The 15780-nt window shown below is 35.5% G+C and overlaps 5 protein-coding genes across 5 annotated transcripts; 1 reads left to right on the top strand and 4 right to left on the bottom strand. All coding sequences in view use genetic code 12, as the record gives it.

The window, feature by feature from the left end:
• Window positions 1-3296: 3296 nt before the first annotated feature.
• On the bottom strand, window positions 3297-6470 carry STE23 (metalloendopeptidase; the record flags this gene model as incomplete). The annotated part of the gene is made up of 1 exon (XM_064996206.1): window positions 3297-6470. One exon carries the CDS (start codon window positions 6468-6470, stop codon window positions 3297-3299), a length of 3174 nt encoding a protein of 1057 aa, XP_064852278.1.
• Window positions 6471-6934: 464 nt separating this feature from the next.
• VPS33 (tethering complex ATP-binding subunit VPS33) lies at window positions 6935-9220 on the bottom strand (the record flags this gene model as incomplete). The annotated part of the gene is made up of 1 exon (XM_064996205.1): window positions 6935-9220. The coding sequence occupies one exon, from the start codon at window positions 9218-9220 to the stop codon at window positions 6935-6937; it is 2286 nt and encodes a 761-aa protein (XP_064852277.1).
• Window positions 9221-9894: 674 nt separating this feature from the next.
• On the top strand, window positions 9895-10728 carry DASC09_026010 (uncharacterized protein; the record flags this gene model as incomplete). Its single annotated transcript, XM_064996204.1, has 1 exon — window positions 9895-10728. One exon carries the CDS (start codon window positions 9895-9897, stop codon window positions 10726-10728), a length of 834 nt encoding a protein of 277 aa, XP_064852276.1.
• A 268-nt stretch (window positions 10729-10996) lies between these two features.
• Window positions 10997-13375, bottom strand: RSM22 (tRNA methyltransferase RSM22; the record flags this gene model as incomplete). The annotated part of the gene is made up of 1 exon (XM_064996203.1): window positions 10997-13375. One exon carries the CDS (start codon window positions 13373-13375, stop codon window positions 10997-10999), a length of 2379 nt encoding a protein of 792 aa, XP_064852275.1.
• A 363-nt stretch (window positions 13376-13738) lies between these two features.
• Window positions 13739-15136, bottom strand: DASC09_025990 (glycoside hydrolase family 76 protein; the record flags this gene model as incomplete). The annotated part of the gene is made up of 1 exon (XM_064996202.1): window positions 13739-15136. The coding sequence occupies one exon, from the start codon at window positions 15134-15136 to the stop codon at window positions 13739-13741; it is 1398 nt and encodes a 465-aa protein (XP_064852274.1).
• Between the last annotated feature and the right edge of the window lie 644 nt (window positions 15137-15780).

Below are 15780 nucleotides of genomic sequence, written 5' to 3'. Positions count from 1 at the left end.
TTGAAACATATCCAAAAGTACTTAAATAACAGTATTGTAAGTAGTGGAATGATCTGTTATGATATAATATTGATGCTACTGTGTTAATGCGACTTAGATTATTATGAATATGAGTGCCCAAATTTTAATTCATGTGAAAGATTGTGGATAATTATGGTGACTGGATAATTTTTGAAATTGTGAATTTTAAAAGGTGAAACGATCGCAAACGAAAGAATATGTACTACCTTTATGATATTAGAATTGAAATTTTAAGAGATTTATGAGTTACGAAATGATACTATGCTCCCTGATAAATTCTAAAATTAAAATGATAGAACGGCTATTTGATCTTGGACAATCGTGAGAATTATGGTTATCGAATAACAAAGCAATTGGATAGTTGGATGTTTTTGTTTGGCGGAATGAATTTTAAATAAAGCAACGAATCATGCGTAATAATCAAATGAATTATATAACTAATTTGGAAGAAATGGGAAATGCTTTGTCACCAATCTAAGCCTTCTTGATTAAACAGTTGTATCTTATTGAAGCACAGAAAGATACACAAATCTCACAACCACAAATTACTAACTTATAATCTAGCAATATGGCTCACGAAAAAGTTTGGTTCTCCCACCCAAGAAACTACGGTAAAGGCTCTAGACAATGTCGTGTCTGTTCCTCCCACTCTGGTTTGATCAGAAAGTACGATCTTAACATCTGTCGTCAATGTTTCAGAGAAAAGGCTAAGGACATTGGTTTCAACAAGTTGCGTTAAGTTCATCAAGCTCAATATTTTTTTGTACCAATAAACTAAATGCTGCCCTTTTTTTCTGAACACAAAAAAACCAATCAATGATGAAATGTGTTTCAATTCAATGGTTATTATTTAATCTTCTTTCGTCTCTTGATTATAATTTAGATGATGCTATCGAGTGCCATTCTATTATTATTTGTGGTCGGTTTAAATATAACTTTCTTTTGTCATTAAATTATCATTTTTTATTTTTAATTGTACATGTAATTTGTCTTTTGTGTAATTGAGTTCGCTGTGGATCCTCCTTTTTTTCAACTCTATTTTCATTTTACTTTTGTCACATATGATTGTTTGCAACACAAGAATGATTCTGAGAAATGTGGGACTTGCAGGACCAAAAAAAGAAAAACGGCAGAAGCTCAACATGCAATGAACGAGTTTACGAATCTTAGAGCTTGGTAATACTGTTCGCAATTCATTGACGAGCCTACAATCAATCAGGATACACAATATACAATGCAGACTTGTGCGTATATAAACAACTCATACTTTATTGCGGGGGTAGCCATTATTTCTAAACAAAAATAATATTGGTACCGAACGTAATCCTGTTAAAAATATTATGATAGTAATCAGTAAAGATAAATACCTCTAATTAAATGGAATCAACAAAGGAAAAAGTTGTTTTTTATTAATGGGCATTGTAAGATCATTCAGCATCTCTACTTGTTATCATTCTCTTCTATATCAATGAGGGAATTGCAACTACAAAGTAAAAAAAGAAAGAGAGAAAATAAATTCAAACTCCATAAACCATAACTGGTGAATAAATAATAAAGAAACGTTTAATTAAATTATTATCTCCCACGTGTATATGATTTTGCTGTTTTTTGAGCTCCAGATTTTCCAATCTGCTAGGATCAAATATTAGCGGAATAAATTCTGTATGATCCGTTTGCATTTGAAAGACATAAAATGTCATGTTTGAAGCCAGTAAATATTGTTCCATAAGTAAGTCTTTTTATCTCCAAAAATTAAATGGAAACAGTTTTTTCAAGAATAGATAACATTAAACAAGATGTAAAAAAAAAGATTCACTCAATCCACAATTTATTTATAAAGAAGAAAGAAAATATTGAATTATCTATTATACTAACGGCGCTCGGAAGACAGTTTACTTTCTTATATTAATAAATGAGCTAAAAAAGAACAGTATGTACTGAAAGGGGTATCACCCTTTTTTATACTTAATTTTTTCAATGGTCAGTTGGTGAATTACATTGCTACTTCTAATCATTGGTTGATTTTCCAAGATCGCACCGTTTACCAAAAAACGCGTAATCTTCAATTTCAAAGTGAAAGAAAAAACAAAGTAGAAAAATAAATTAGAGAAAAAATATTCTGAAATTGTATATATTATAGATTTGGTAAAAAGGAAATGATCTGTTTGAATAGAAATAGCCACCCAAAAAACATAAATAAGTGACGAATACAAAATTTCCCGACAAAAAGTGAAAGATATCATTATCCAAACAGTGCCACGGAAATGAAAGAACATCTCAAAATACCACAACACTGTGTGAAGTAGGTATAGATAAATTAGACTTAGAAATTTTAGAGGAAGGGATGAATAATTCCAATTTAATAAGAGCTAGATATGAGACTATAGAGTATAGATAATGAAAGTTGAGAAAGTAACTGACAAACCTTTCCAAGATTCCAAGGAATATCTACTGACAACAAAATCGGACAGGAATGAATGAATCTGTGTTTGAGTAGTTTGTTCATTTACCATAGTTGTTGAGATGAACACCAGTTTGCAGCTAGCAAAAAATAATGGGATTTTAATTTCTTGGAAACACAAAACTCTATGACACAAAGAAAACATTGGCTATTTGTAATTTCAGAATCAGTGAGCGCCATTTAGTAAATCATTTGTTATCTATTAACGGTTACTGCTCATTAAAATTTTGAAAATCGAGAAATCTCTGTAGTTATATTGAAAAATACAAAATCCATTTTTCAACACCCTAAAGCGGTGTCATAGTTAATTTGAACTATACTTCAATATCTCATAATTTTCACATGGATGTGTTCATATGATTTGATACAAGGCCAATCTTACATTGTTATTGCTTATTTTGATAGCCTTTCAAGCAATCGACCTGTTATTTAAAAGGGTTGGGTACATTTCTTTCTCTTCAGCAATATTGCTCATGCCTGGATCTGGATTCGGTAGATTTTTTTTTTTTTCTTTTGAAAAATAGATTAGTAAAATGGTAGTCGCCAATACAAAGAAATAAACCTCTAACTAAATAAATTACGAAAAATGAAAGAACATTAGTCTATTCTAAAATAATCAAATAAAACCAAATGCGTTACTAATAGGAAAATGCAAACGTGGAAAGAAAAAGAAACAAAAAAAAAAGACATCAGTAGATTACTGATCTATCAAAGAATCTGAGGTAAATAATAATGCAACTCAAAGGTCACTGGGATATAAGCAGAAAAAAAGAGATAATATAAAAGGACGAAGGACAAAAATAGAAAATGCCCTTTAGAGTTTTGAGTCCAAATCACCATCATCATTGGTTCTATAGCTCTTATAATACTCAATATCCATAAGTGGTCTACCAGAGGCAGATAATGAGAAGCCACTCTTAAATTCTCCAACATTTGTAATTAGCTTACCTTCTGGGAAATTAGCAGGAAAATCAGAACCGTCGACTAATTTCTTTTCATTTTTGCCCTTGAGATGGACGATTAACCTTTTAGAGGTTGAATCATTCAAAATGTATTTATCAAAGACATCAATAATATCTTGTTTGGTAAGGTTTTCCAAATTATCCAATTTCAACTTGTTGGCATTAAACTGATACATCCCGCCGTAAATTTTTCCTGAATAAGCGTAAAATTCTTCATTTAAATTTTTGAATTTCAAGCTATGCTCCAAGGAGTTTCTCAACGAGTCAATGGTCTTTTTGAATTCTTCATCACTCATATTATGAACCATATCCTTGAGTCCATTATTGATAAAATGCTTGATTCTAGACTCTAAGTAATAAGTCGATTTAACGCTGCTCTGCACCAACACTCTGAACCCATAGACAGTTCTTGAAATTTGTGGGGAAGCAAAAACGATGTAACCTAGCTGTTCTTTGGTACGCAATTGATCAAAGAAGGGTTCTCTAAGAAAACTTTTTAAGGCAGAAAAAGCCAATAAGGCTTTACCGGGAGAAATATCGTTAGATGGTTGTTTTAAAGCACCAGTAGCAGTGGAACGAGAATCCGGGTATTGCAAATCAAAAAGCATTGGGTAGACTTCTCCAACCTGGAAATAGTAGAATATACAGGAATTCGAGTTTTCAGCATCAATTTCATACCTGTTCACTAAACCTTCATCCAATTTAATAGTTCTGCTAACATTACTTAAATTCTGGGCTGCGGACACATTTCTAAAATTAACTTTCTCATTTTCCAAGAAATATTCCTTGATGGTATTAATGAAGCTTGGAATAACTAACTTTTCATTGAAATTACCAAGAATCAAGGAAGTAACATAGGCATGCTTCAAGAATGTTTTCAAGTAATTATTGAAAGTTTCAAAATTCACATAGTCATGAATAACTTCACCCGTTTTCCTATCAACAAGATACTCCAATTTGATATCAGAATGATAAACATCTTCATGTACCAAAATTTGATAATGAGAGTCAATTTGAGAGTATGGATTGATATGTTTAAAATTCTTGTATCTTTTGATAAGCTGGTTTTTGATCAAATTAAATTTGTCAGCGTTGTTGAAGTCGGTATCACTAGTTAATAAATCAATGAAGTCAACAAAGAATTGCTTTAGCAACACCAAAAGCTTGTCAGTGTATCCGCTAATGAAAATTTCGTAACCCTTGGAGGTTGAGTACATTTCCACTCTCAATCCTACCAAGGAAGCTTGATAGGAAATATCATTTAACTTCAAATTCAATAGCTCTTTGAAGATTGTCATCATAATAACATTAATTGGAGTACCAACAGCATTAGGCAATTGCAAAAAAATGGCGATGGATCCCTTTGGAGTATAAAATCTATCATCTTTCTTGAACCAAATTTCCATTTTAGAATCCTTAGAAACTAACAAGGGTCTACTTTTAGGCTTCTGAGACTTCTCATTTTGGATTTTGAAATCTTCTGGAATGAAAGGATTAGGCAAAGGTGGTAAATGGAAAGCTTCTTCAGATCCGACTTCCCATAATGATTTAATAAGTTGATCATCAATAATTTCAGTCGAATATTTGGTACCATACCATGGGTCAGTTGCTGACAAGTCAGATTCAACGAATGAATGATTAATGTTATAAAGCAAGAAGTTGTCCGGTCTAAGATGACCCAAAATTTCCTTAATCGAGGCAAAATTATATTCTTTGTTGAAAAAGTAAAAGTAACTTAAATATTTATGCTTTTCATTATCTTTTAAGAATTTGCTTTGCATGGTATGCGTATACCCAGACACAGTATTCATCACTTGCCCACTTTTTTCCTTGAATTTAAATTGAATTTTTGTGATATCAACCAACTCTTGATAGACTTGATAATAGTCAGATTCATCAAGCGTCTTTAAATGATTAATGAATTCAAAAACCTTGGCTATAATATTATTAATGTTCTGGTAGCCTTCATCAGTGAGATCAACCTCAATTTCAAATAAAGAGTTTCTGTCACAGACCATCCTAAAGGAGGATGACAACCCAGTCGCCCAGTTCTTAGTAATCTTGAAATAATATAACAAGGAACCTTTGGATTCATGACCTACAAGGTGGCTAATATAAGCGCCAGGCTTGAGATGGAAGCTTTTTTCCTCATCTAAGGGAACAAAAAAAGTAAAACGAAGGCTCTTAACATTCTTCACCGGTTTAACCTTGATAAGCTTTGACAATTGGCTGGAAGTCAAGTAACTCATATCTTTAGATTCTTTGTTAAGTTGATCCAAGTTGACTTTGCGATCTTCAATTTCTGAGAAATATTCAGCAGCAAAATTGGATAAATCATCTAAGGAATGCTGACTAATAATACATAATTTCATAATATTAGAAGAGTAGTGTGTCTTATACCAATTTAGTAATTCATCTCTTGGATTAATACCAATTTTTCCAGGCTGAACTCGTAAAGTTTCCAAGTTACCAGTAGAAAAATTGGTATGAGGATGTTCAGGATTGGCCACAAGTTTACCAAGTTGGTGCATTCTCCAAATGTCATTTTCCACATTTTTATCGTGTTCAGAGTTGATGGCGTTAATTTCTCTTTCCTGACCGTCTTTGCTAAACAAAGGATTGATGAAAAACTGCGAGAATCTATCCAACGCACCATTTAAATGCTTCCAGTCGACTTCAAAATAATAGTTTGTACTGTTAGAGGCGGTGAATGCATTAGATCTTCCGGAGTGTTCTGCCAAATATTCTTGATATTCATTCTCCTTTGGAAACTTTGATGTCCCCATAAACAACAAATGTTCACAAAAATGGGCCAAACCCGGCAAGTTTTTTGGGTCATGGACTGAACCCACATTAACATCTATAGCAGCAGCAGCCTTTTCTGAAGTAGAGTCGTGGATTAAGAGTGCCTCTAAGTTGTTTGGCAAGCGGATGACACGGTATTGTCTATCATCCAAATCTGATTTGACAAATTCCTTGTCCTCTGCAATAACCTTATAAGAGAAAGTATTAGTAGCGGTAGACATGGCAGCAGAGAAGTACAGCGGCAAGCGAGGGCAGAGTAAAGAGCCCGCAACAGGAAAGTGGTGGTACCTGAAAAGCAGAAACAGTTTGAAAGACAGGAATCGCACTGTTTTGGTGGCAACCTCGTGGTTTGAGTTAACCGCGGTGATGATGTGTGGAGCCTTTTTCTTTTTGCGGTGGGGCCAGTCTTACCTGACAGAGTGCGCAAAGACTGTGCTGCTGAGCTGAGCTGAGCTGTGCCGAGCTGTGCTTCACTATACTTGTTTACGAAGAGACGGATTTAACCTTGCGGGTAGCAGAGTTCTTCGATAGCCCACCTTCAACATACGGTACCCAGGCATTAGTTAAAGTCCATATTATATTCCTACCTCTGTTTTTCCTAATATTACAGAGGGTAAGATTTTTCTACATGCCGCGATATAAGAAACACACCTCATGTAAACTATGGAGCTATAAAATATAAACTTCAACAATCTCCAATAGAATCTGGTAGGAAAGCCTCAATAAGCTTATCCCCATTTATTATTCCATCCGTGAGTATCACAAATCGTTTGTTAATCCCCTTGTTTTGCAATTTTTTCTCTATATACCGAAGTGTTGCAACTTCACCATATGTTATACCTCCAATAAAGACAATGAAACACAACGACTGTTCATCATTAGTAGGTTTTGTGCCAGAAATGCCTTTGGCATTGGGTAGATTTCCCGGCTTGTCAGAGTAGTAGCTGGTTTCCAATTGATCTCCTGCAATAAATTTCCATAATTCATCAATCCCTTTCCAACTAGGAGTAGAACTCAAATATCTAGAGTGTGACTTTGTCAAATAAGTTGAAAGGGAAGAATTCATGAAGCTTCTATCGTAAGCGGATTGAATAATTCTCGTAGTTATAGGAACAAAATTAGGATAAGCAAATGAAGCGTCGTGTGGATTCTCAGGGTCAGGCTGAGAATTGGAAATGTTTTGAGAATTCTGTATATCACTGTCATATTCCGACGGGATCAAGTTCAAATAGTTCTTGATACTAGAAAAATCTTTAATGTATGAGACAACAAACTCGGCATCATCACCATTGTTCTTAGCTTTCGAAACATCATCAGAACCAGCTGACGCAAGAGGCAATAAGTATGAAATAGATTCCTTGACATAAAATAGCTTCATTTTATTCAAATTCTGCAAAGTAATCAAATGCCTAATACCGTAATTGGTGATGATTTCATTTTTCAACAAGTGATAATATTTCTCAGGTATTCCTTTATTGACTTTTGATAATAAACAACAAAGCTTAAGGGTTCTGTTCAAGTCCGAATTATACTCATAGATCAAATTAATAATTGAATCCACAGATTTTTTTAAATCATAGTAGCCGTCGAGGATGCTTTGTTGTAACTCTAGTGTTTTTGGGAAAAGATTATCACTATCTTCATCTTCATCTTCATCTATCACTTGCAATCCATCATCAATAGTGGGGCTTTTACCTTTAACTTTAACTAATATATTCTCTGCCAACAAGGTATGACTCTTTAAATTAAACTGGCTTTTCTGTAACGTTGACAATTTACCCACAAATTCTTTGACTTGTGAAATCTTCTTAAAGTTATGGCGAGAATCTAATTCTTCTTGCAAAGCTTTCGCATACTTATTTAATACTGGGCCCACTGCTGCGAAATTCAAATCTTTGATTTTTTGAAAGATTTCATCATTTTGGAAATCAAAATTCATTTGCTTGATCTGCTTGGGATGCATTTTGGTGTGTGCAGGGGAAGGCTGGGAGCTCTGGGTATCAACCTCTTCAGCATTAGAGACTGTAGTTTTAGGGGCTTCATCTTCAGAAAAAATAGATTCATTGGCTAGATTTACCACGTTAGCTTCAAAATCATATAGTTCATCCACCAACCCTAAGTAAGTTAGTTGACTGAGAAGTGGAGTAACAAAATCCAATCCTCTCTCTAGAACTATCAAATCACTGAACTGGCTCTCAATATTCGTTGAACCACTTCCCTTTTTAGATATATTGATGTTTAAGATACTAGCTTTTTCAAGCATTTCATTTTCCCTCCTTTGAATTGGATTCAATGAGCTGAGATATTCGTTTTTCAAATTGGTAAATATTTCATAAAATTTCACTGATTTATTACCCTTTAACAAAATATTGTTAAATTTCAATAATGTAGGAAATAAATTAACCAAATTTAAAAGACTAGACGCCATCATAGACATAGGTTCATTGAGATTATCCAAATATAACGTTTTAATTAATTTCAGGTCTAGGTCCAACGACAATAAATCATGGTCCAATACTGATGCTTTCAAGTCCCAAGAGTGCAATTGAATGTCACCTTTGATTCCCAATTGCTCTAATCTGAACTCAAAACCACTGGATACCTCATTAGTGATGATCCCATTAAATTTGAATTTCGGATTTACAGAGTACAATTGTTTGATCCTTCTGTCTATCAACTCGGTGTTGGCAATACCATTCTCGCACAAAATGACGAAACTGTTGATATTCAGAATGTTGCTAGCTATTATATTAGTGTTGATGTCATCCTCTAACCACAAGGCACTCATAATCTTTCCTTTTTCTTTCAAAACATTGAACGGAGTCAAAAGATTTAGCTTGTTCGATAAGTCTCTCTGTAGCACTAGGACATGATTATTTCCAGATATGGAATTGAGGATCCCCAACAACTCATTCAAGCATATTTGGGGGATCTGGAGGGGATCAAACAGTAGAGGAGATAACTGAACCATACTTTCAGCTTGATGTATTCAATAATCCTATCTCCAACTGTCAAGAAATCATTATTGTTCAAGATTCAGGTAATCATTCCAAACGTGTTTGTGTTTTTTTGATATCACTGGCGGCACATGACTTTTTGAGGAAACATGTTGATTAACACCGCATGGCATAGTGATCATTTCCTATTTAATCTCCAATTTCAAAATCAAACAAGCGACTGTTAATTACCATTCATAGGATGAATTTTTCATACAAATTACTCTTATAGTATTTTTTTTTTTTTTTTTTAACTTATTCTGTGGATTGAATTTAACACATTGACTATACGGCTCGAAAGCCTTTTTTTTCGGATGATGTAGCAAACGCACAAGGCACTTTTAATAAAATAAAAGTTATTGATTATTTCTAAATGTGGACTATTATCGTGGGCTTGTCAATTTCTTTTCTTTAATACAATCTAAGATCAGCACATTGTGTTTCTGCTGTATTAAAAACGTGCTCATGCCATGCGACTCTATTCAAAAGGCGTTAATCATTCAGTATGCATGAACAAGAATGACGGTATGTGCTATAAAAAGCAGAGGATATCCATTCCTTCATCTATATTGTTTTTTAAAATTGCCAATATTTTAATCTATTTCAAAAGCATTTTACCGCTCCATTTTTTAATATAAAGTGACTCAACATGAAGAAGTGCTCCATTATTCCTTTCCTTTTAACTGCCGTTGCTGCCGGCCCAATTGTCACTCCAGCATGGCAAAATCACATGGATTTGTTTACTACACCATCAGCTTGTAACCTGTCCCAAGAACTTATGTCTTGCTCTTTTGGTAACTCTTCAAATGTTGACACTTGTTGCGTTGAAAATCCAGGTGGTGTGGTGCTTTTCACCCAACTTTGGAACAGTGATGTTGTGAACAGTCCTACACATCAATGGACAATGCACGGTAGTTGGCCAGATAATTGTGATGGTACATACGGCTCTTTCTGTAACTTTGAAAACACTGAAGTTGACTCTGTTGAAGAGGTTCTTAAGAGCAAAGGTGAATATGAATTGATCAGTTACATGAATAACTTCTGGTTGAATGATAATGGTACCAATGACGCGTTCTGGTCTCACGAATTCAACAAACATGCTACTTGTATGTCCACTATCAGACCAAGTTGTTACGATAATTATACTGAAGGTCAAAATGTTGTTGACTTCGTTAAGATGAGTATCAGACAATATCATGAATTACCAACTTTCACCTGGTTGGCTGACGCCGGGATTGTTCCTTCCTACAGCCAAACTTACAAGGCAGAAGACATTCAAGCTGCTTTGGATAAAGCCTTTGGGTACAAGGTATTTGTTGGCTGCACCAATGGTACCATTTTAGATGAAGTTTGGTACTACCATCAAGCCCAAGGTTCATTGTTGCGTCAAAATTTTGTCAAAATTGATACAACTTATGCCAGTACCTGTAAAGGTGATGTTCAATATTTACCAAAACAAGGTAAATCTTTTGTTCTTTGGTAGTTACAATACCTAACTTCAATGTTTTTTTCTCTCTCGTTCTTCTCGTTCTTCTTCTTAAGGTTTTCAAGTTCTTTCATTATCAATTAGTGCCCAGTAACTTAATTCAATAGTATAACACAATATTCTACTTTGTAAACAATCTGAAAAAGCTTCACAGAAAAGAAATATATACAGAATACACACAAATATATATGTATATGAATTTTAATAAACGATGTTGGCTATAGTACAATTTTATATTTTAATAGCAATTCATCAAAATGCCATCTTACTCCTCATAATGCTCCTTCATATAATGTTCCAGTCCATTTCTTCTCGATTCATCTTGTTTCTTTTTTTCAGATAATCTAGCCTCTTTTTTCAATCTCTTGTTCTCCTTCTTCTCCATCATTTCATATCTCTTGAATAAATCATGATATTTTTCCCATTGACTTCCTTTAACACCTTTTGCCTCATCACCAGCCAATAAAACTATTTTGGTTTTGCAACCATGTGCCCAACTATCACCTTTTTGTGCTTTTCTAGCATCATGGTAAATGTCCTTACCCATGGATCTTGGAACTATCCATTTTTCAACATTACCTCCAACGGTAATCACAAGGAAAATGACATGCCCTTTGCGCTTCAATGGAGGCTTAACAATTCTGGCCCACTGGGAAGAGTCCCCAGAAACTTTATCATCAAGGCGATCCAATTCAGAGTCAATAATTTTTTGCTTCAAATTTGTATCTCCAGATTCTTCAGCTTCCTTAATACGCCCAGTAACTTCATTGACTCTATCACGTTCAGCCTCAATTTTAGATATGGTCTTGCGGTCCATTCTGGATCTTTTCATAACTAAGTAATTAAAGTTCACACTTTCATAGTTCTTACCATTTGGTCTTCCGCTACCGGCACCAACAGCGCCCTTAGCAGCTTTACCGGACTTCTCACTTTCCCATTTTCCTGATAATATTGATCCGCTTTTGAATTCTAGAGCATATTTAGGTCTGGAAACAGAAACACCAAATGTTAGGAAATTTAAGTTGGAGCCCTTAGGATAATCATAATACTTTGGATTATGCATCTGGAAAGGACATTTCAAATGATGAGGATATGGAGCAACGACAGACAAATAGAAATCTGAGTGGGCTGCAGGAAGCGATCCATCAGTTTTGATTTCAACGAGATCAAAATTGTCTGCAATTCCTTTTCCAAACTCTAGATCCTCTTCTTGAACTTCCCCAAATTTTTCGTTCAATTGCTCGCTGAGTTTTGAATCTTCTTCAGAAATTTCGTATAAGTGTTGGTTTCTTTGAGGCTTGATAGAAGACCCACGGATCCAAGGTCTTGGAATCTTACCATATTCGTAAGGCGAATAGTTTTCAGGACGGATCATGATTTGTCTGGCTCTAGCGATAGATTCAAAACCTAATGGATTACCTCTTTCAATAATTAGCAAATGTCCATCAGGCTCCAAAACTGATAACAATTCTTGAATAGTATCATCAATTCCATAAGGGAAACGAGTGGAATCTTTGAGGAGCTGATGAGTGGCAATAATCAAATCATACCGACGAGAGCTGCTGATTGAATCTATAAATTTGGTGCGAATCTTGAGTCTATTAGTGTCTACTGGTCCAATATTATCTTCTTCATCAGCATATCTTTCTCTTCTTTTCCTCTCTCTTTTGTTGAATTTTGAATCTTCGTCATTTGCATATTCATCAACATCTTCCGGTACTGACTCTTCTTTGGTTAACTCCCTTTGCTGCTCAGGGGATAATTTATCTATAGCGATCTCATTAAGCTGTCTACTTAGCAAGATTTTAGCCCTATCCTTCATTTCTTTCACTCCCTTGCTGTTTCCAACAATAAAGGAATGTTTGACTTCTGGGTAGTATTGATCTCCCAATAGTTCATTCAATGCTAATATACCAGTAGATGGCCCGTAACCTACATCTAGGACTTTGATAGGATTGAACTCTTTACCGTCTTGTTCAACCTTGCTTTTAAGTTCCGATAAAACTTGATAAGCAGAGGCGTAGTTCTGCAAAAACACCGTTGCAATATGAGTATCCACTTCATGCCTGGTTCTTGGAATAACATGTAATCCAGTTTCACTCATTTCTATAAACATTTTGGCAGCAGTCTGTCTTATAACGTTGATATGGGGGTAAGTTTTAATAATATTGTTTCTAATGGTTTTGGAAATTTCATGGGGTAGCTGTACTTGGTTAGAGTTGAACTTTCCCATTAATGTTTGAGGTAAATATCGTGATTCAAAAGTCTCCGACTCTCCATCTTGAGAGGAATACTTTCCTTGTAACAAGTCTTCACGATCAATAACTCTGATCTTTTTTGGAGACTCGACATTAGATTGCGATTCTGAACGAACTAACATCCCATAAGTTTCTGCGTCGGCGAGAACACCAAAAGCTGATAGACTAGACAGTTGACCCTGTATATCTTCAGGAGAAATATCTTTCAAAGCACCATATAGAGAGTTGCTATCATTAGCTGGATGTAAATCAAGTTTATTGTCAGTTCTGTTGGAAGCTGGCTGTTCATCGCTTGTCCTCGAAGTTGAATTACATCGCCTAAGTTGCAAAGACAGTCTCCCTCTGGCAGATTTCAATAGAGTGATTCTGATTGTGGAGCGAAGCATATTGTAAGTCGGGAGGTGAATCAACAAACAGGTAGGGGACCGTCTTGGGTGGCGGGCGTGCTTGATGAGATCAACAAAATGTATTTTTCCGCGAAAATTTTCATGCGATGAACCTACGTTACATTTGAGAAAAAAAAGAAAAAAGCGTTCACAATGTAACGCTAAATCACATCCCAGATAATAAATATTTTATTGTATTACAAAAAATAAAAAATAAATAAATGAACAGACAAACAAAAACAACAACCACACACTAAATAATAATAAAACAACTAAAAGTAAACGATGTAGATATAAGTAATTCTATCGATAAACTAATAGAATAGTTAGTCACCAATAGCCCATCATCTATGAGCTTCTGAACTAGAATAACATCCACAAACCACCACCACATACAATACCCAACACCGCAGTTGTCAATACTGCTGCTCCAGCTTTATCCTTGGTAGTGATTGTCAAATCATTTTGCGCAAGCTCTTTAGTGGTATCTGTCCCAGCATTGGCATTACCTTCAGATGTTCCACCCGTGGAATTACTTAATGGGACTGCACTACTAGTAGTTGAGTTTGAATCATTACTAGGCTTGTTAGCAGTCACCAACAAGCTAGTCAAAATCTCCATTGCCGATAGTTGCTGACCCAATCCTGTATTACCATCATAAGAACCCTGAGTCCACTTCACACCACATGCATTTGTTCTACCAGTAGATGAATCGGTTCCACTACATGATGCCATTGCACCTTTAGCAGAAGCTTCAATTAATGGTCGAATTGTATCGTAAGTGTCCGGCACTAGGATGGCAGTTTGAGACAAGAATCTGGAAAACACCGACTTGAAGGATTTTTGATCATTATCACAAGTTCCTGAGCTCTCGCACGCTCTTTCATACATAATACTATTGTTGAAGAAATTACTCTCAATTGTGGTGAGTAAGCCTTGAATATGAGTTAGCCAAGTAGCATTACCTGTGTATGAGTAAAGATATGCACAACCAGATATTAACAAGCCATAGTTATATGTCCACTCATATTCTGTCATTGTTTTGCAGGAACTTTCAATTGTTGTACCATCGTAAACACTATATGTACTACCAGAGATGCTAATTAAGCCAACATCCATGAGCCAATCCCAGACTTGGGTTGCCCAATCAACGTATGTATCATTACTGGTATATCTTGCCAATCTTGCAGATAAGTGGAAGAGACATCCGTTGGAAACGGTGTTCTTATAATTGTAACCGTTGTTCCAAGTGAAGATTTGCCATCTGAGACCACCATTACAATCGGCGCTGTCCCATCTTGCGATCATTGTGTTCACAACAGCCTGAGTCAAGGCCAACCAGCCAGCTGTGCCACTAGGAGGGTTGGTGAAATTACGTTCGGCAGCTTCCATTGCTGCAATACCCCAAAAACCTTGATCGTCATTACCTTCAGCGGTGGATTGATTCGAAGGAATATAATCGCTATTGTCACCCTTTTGGTACAATAAAGCATCATAAGTTAATGATTCCCAAGTGTCATTGTTGCAAAAATACACGACGTCAACCAATCCTCCCCAGGCTTCACCTGCCTCCCACCAGTAATATGGATATACAAACTCTCCGATGACACCACCAGGTCTATAACCATCGTAGTAACTGATAACACCCTGTACCACTGTTGTCAAGGCATTGCAAATAGATGTTTCAGAGGTAATGTCAACATCTAATGAGCTGGCAAGTAATGATAAAGATAGAAGCAGAAACAATTTCAAGAACTTCATCGTGTGCTATGTATGCCTGATGCTATATTATTTTCCTTGATAAAAAAATCTTATTGAAGTGGGATTTTTAGTATTACGTCTTCCAGTTCTATTATCACCTCTCTTGCTTTCCTCTCTTTTTCTTCTTCAAACAGTGTTGGTGCCTGCTATGACAAGTATTTCAAAATGATCCAATGTCCAAGTCCAGTGGTAACTGACACTTCGCCTACTAATCACTAAAGCAGAGGGTGCTGTGGGAATGTCCGGGCAACTATTGATAAAAAAGGAGATAGTACGTCTAAGTGCGTATAAATGCATGATGTGGTGGTTACTGAGCCCCCGTACCGTCGAGCCCTCGTTGCCGGTGGGATTCTCTCTCCGTTTCACTATAAATTGGAGGAAAAATTTTTTTTTTTCACACTTTGTCCCTCTCTTGCTCTTTTTTCTTTTCTTTGAATCAATTTTACCGGAAATATTTGCCACGGTGGGAAGATTTGATCTTAGCCGTCTTCTCATTGCCATATTTCATTCTTTTGAATATGTTCATTTCCTAGATTAAGTTACGCAATGTCCTCGATAGGAAGTTTGGGTTAGAAGTCTTACCTAATTGAAATCTGAATGTCGATGAAAGGATACAGAAATTTTCTACTAGTAGCGCTTTTTTG

Source organism: Saccharomycopsis crataegensis (assembly GCF_037102585.1).
Source record: "Saccharomycopsis crataegensis DNA, jcf7180000000077, whole genome shotgun sequence".
Taxonomy (NCBI): domain Eukaryota; kingdom Fungi; phylum Ascomycota; class Saccharomycetes; order Ascoideales; family Saccharomycopsidaceae; genus Saccharomycopsis; species Saccharomycopsis crataegensis.
This window is presented reverse-complemented; position numbering and strand designations above follow the sequence as displayed.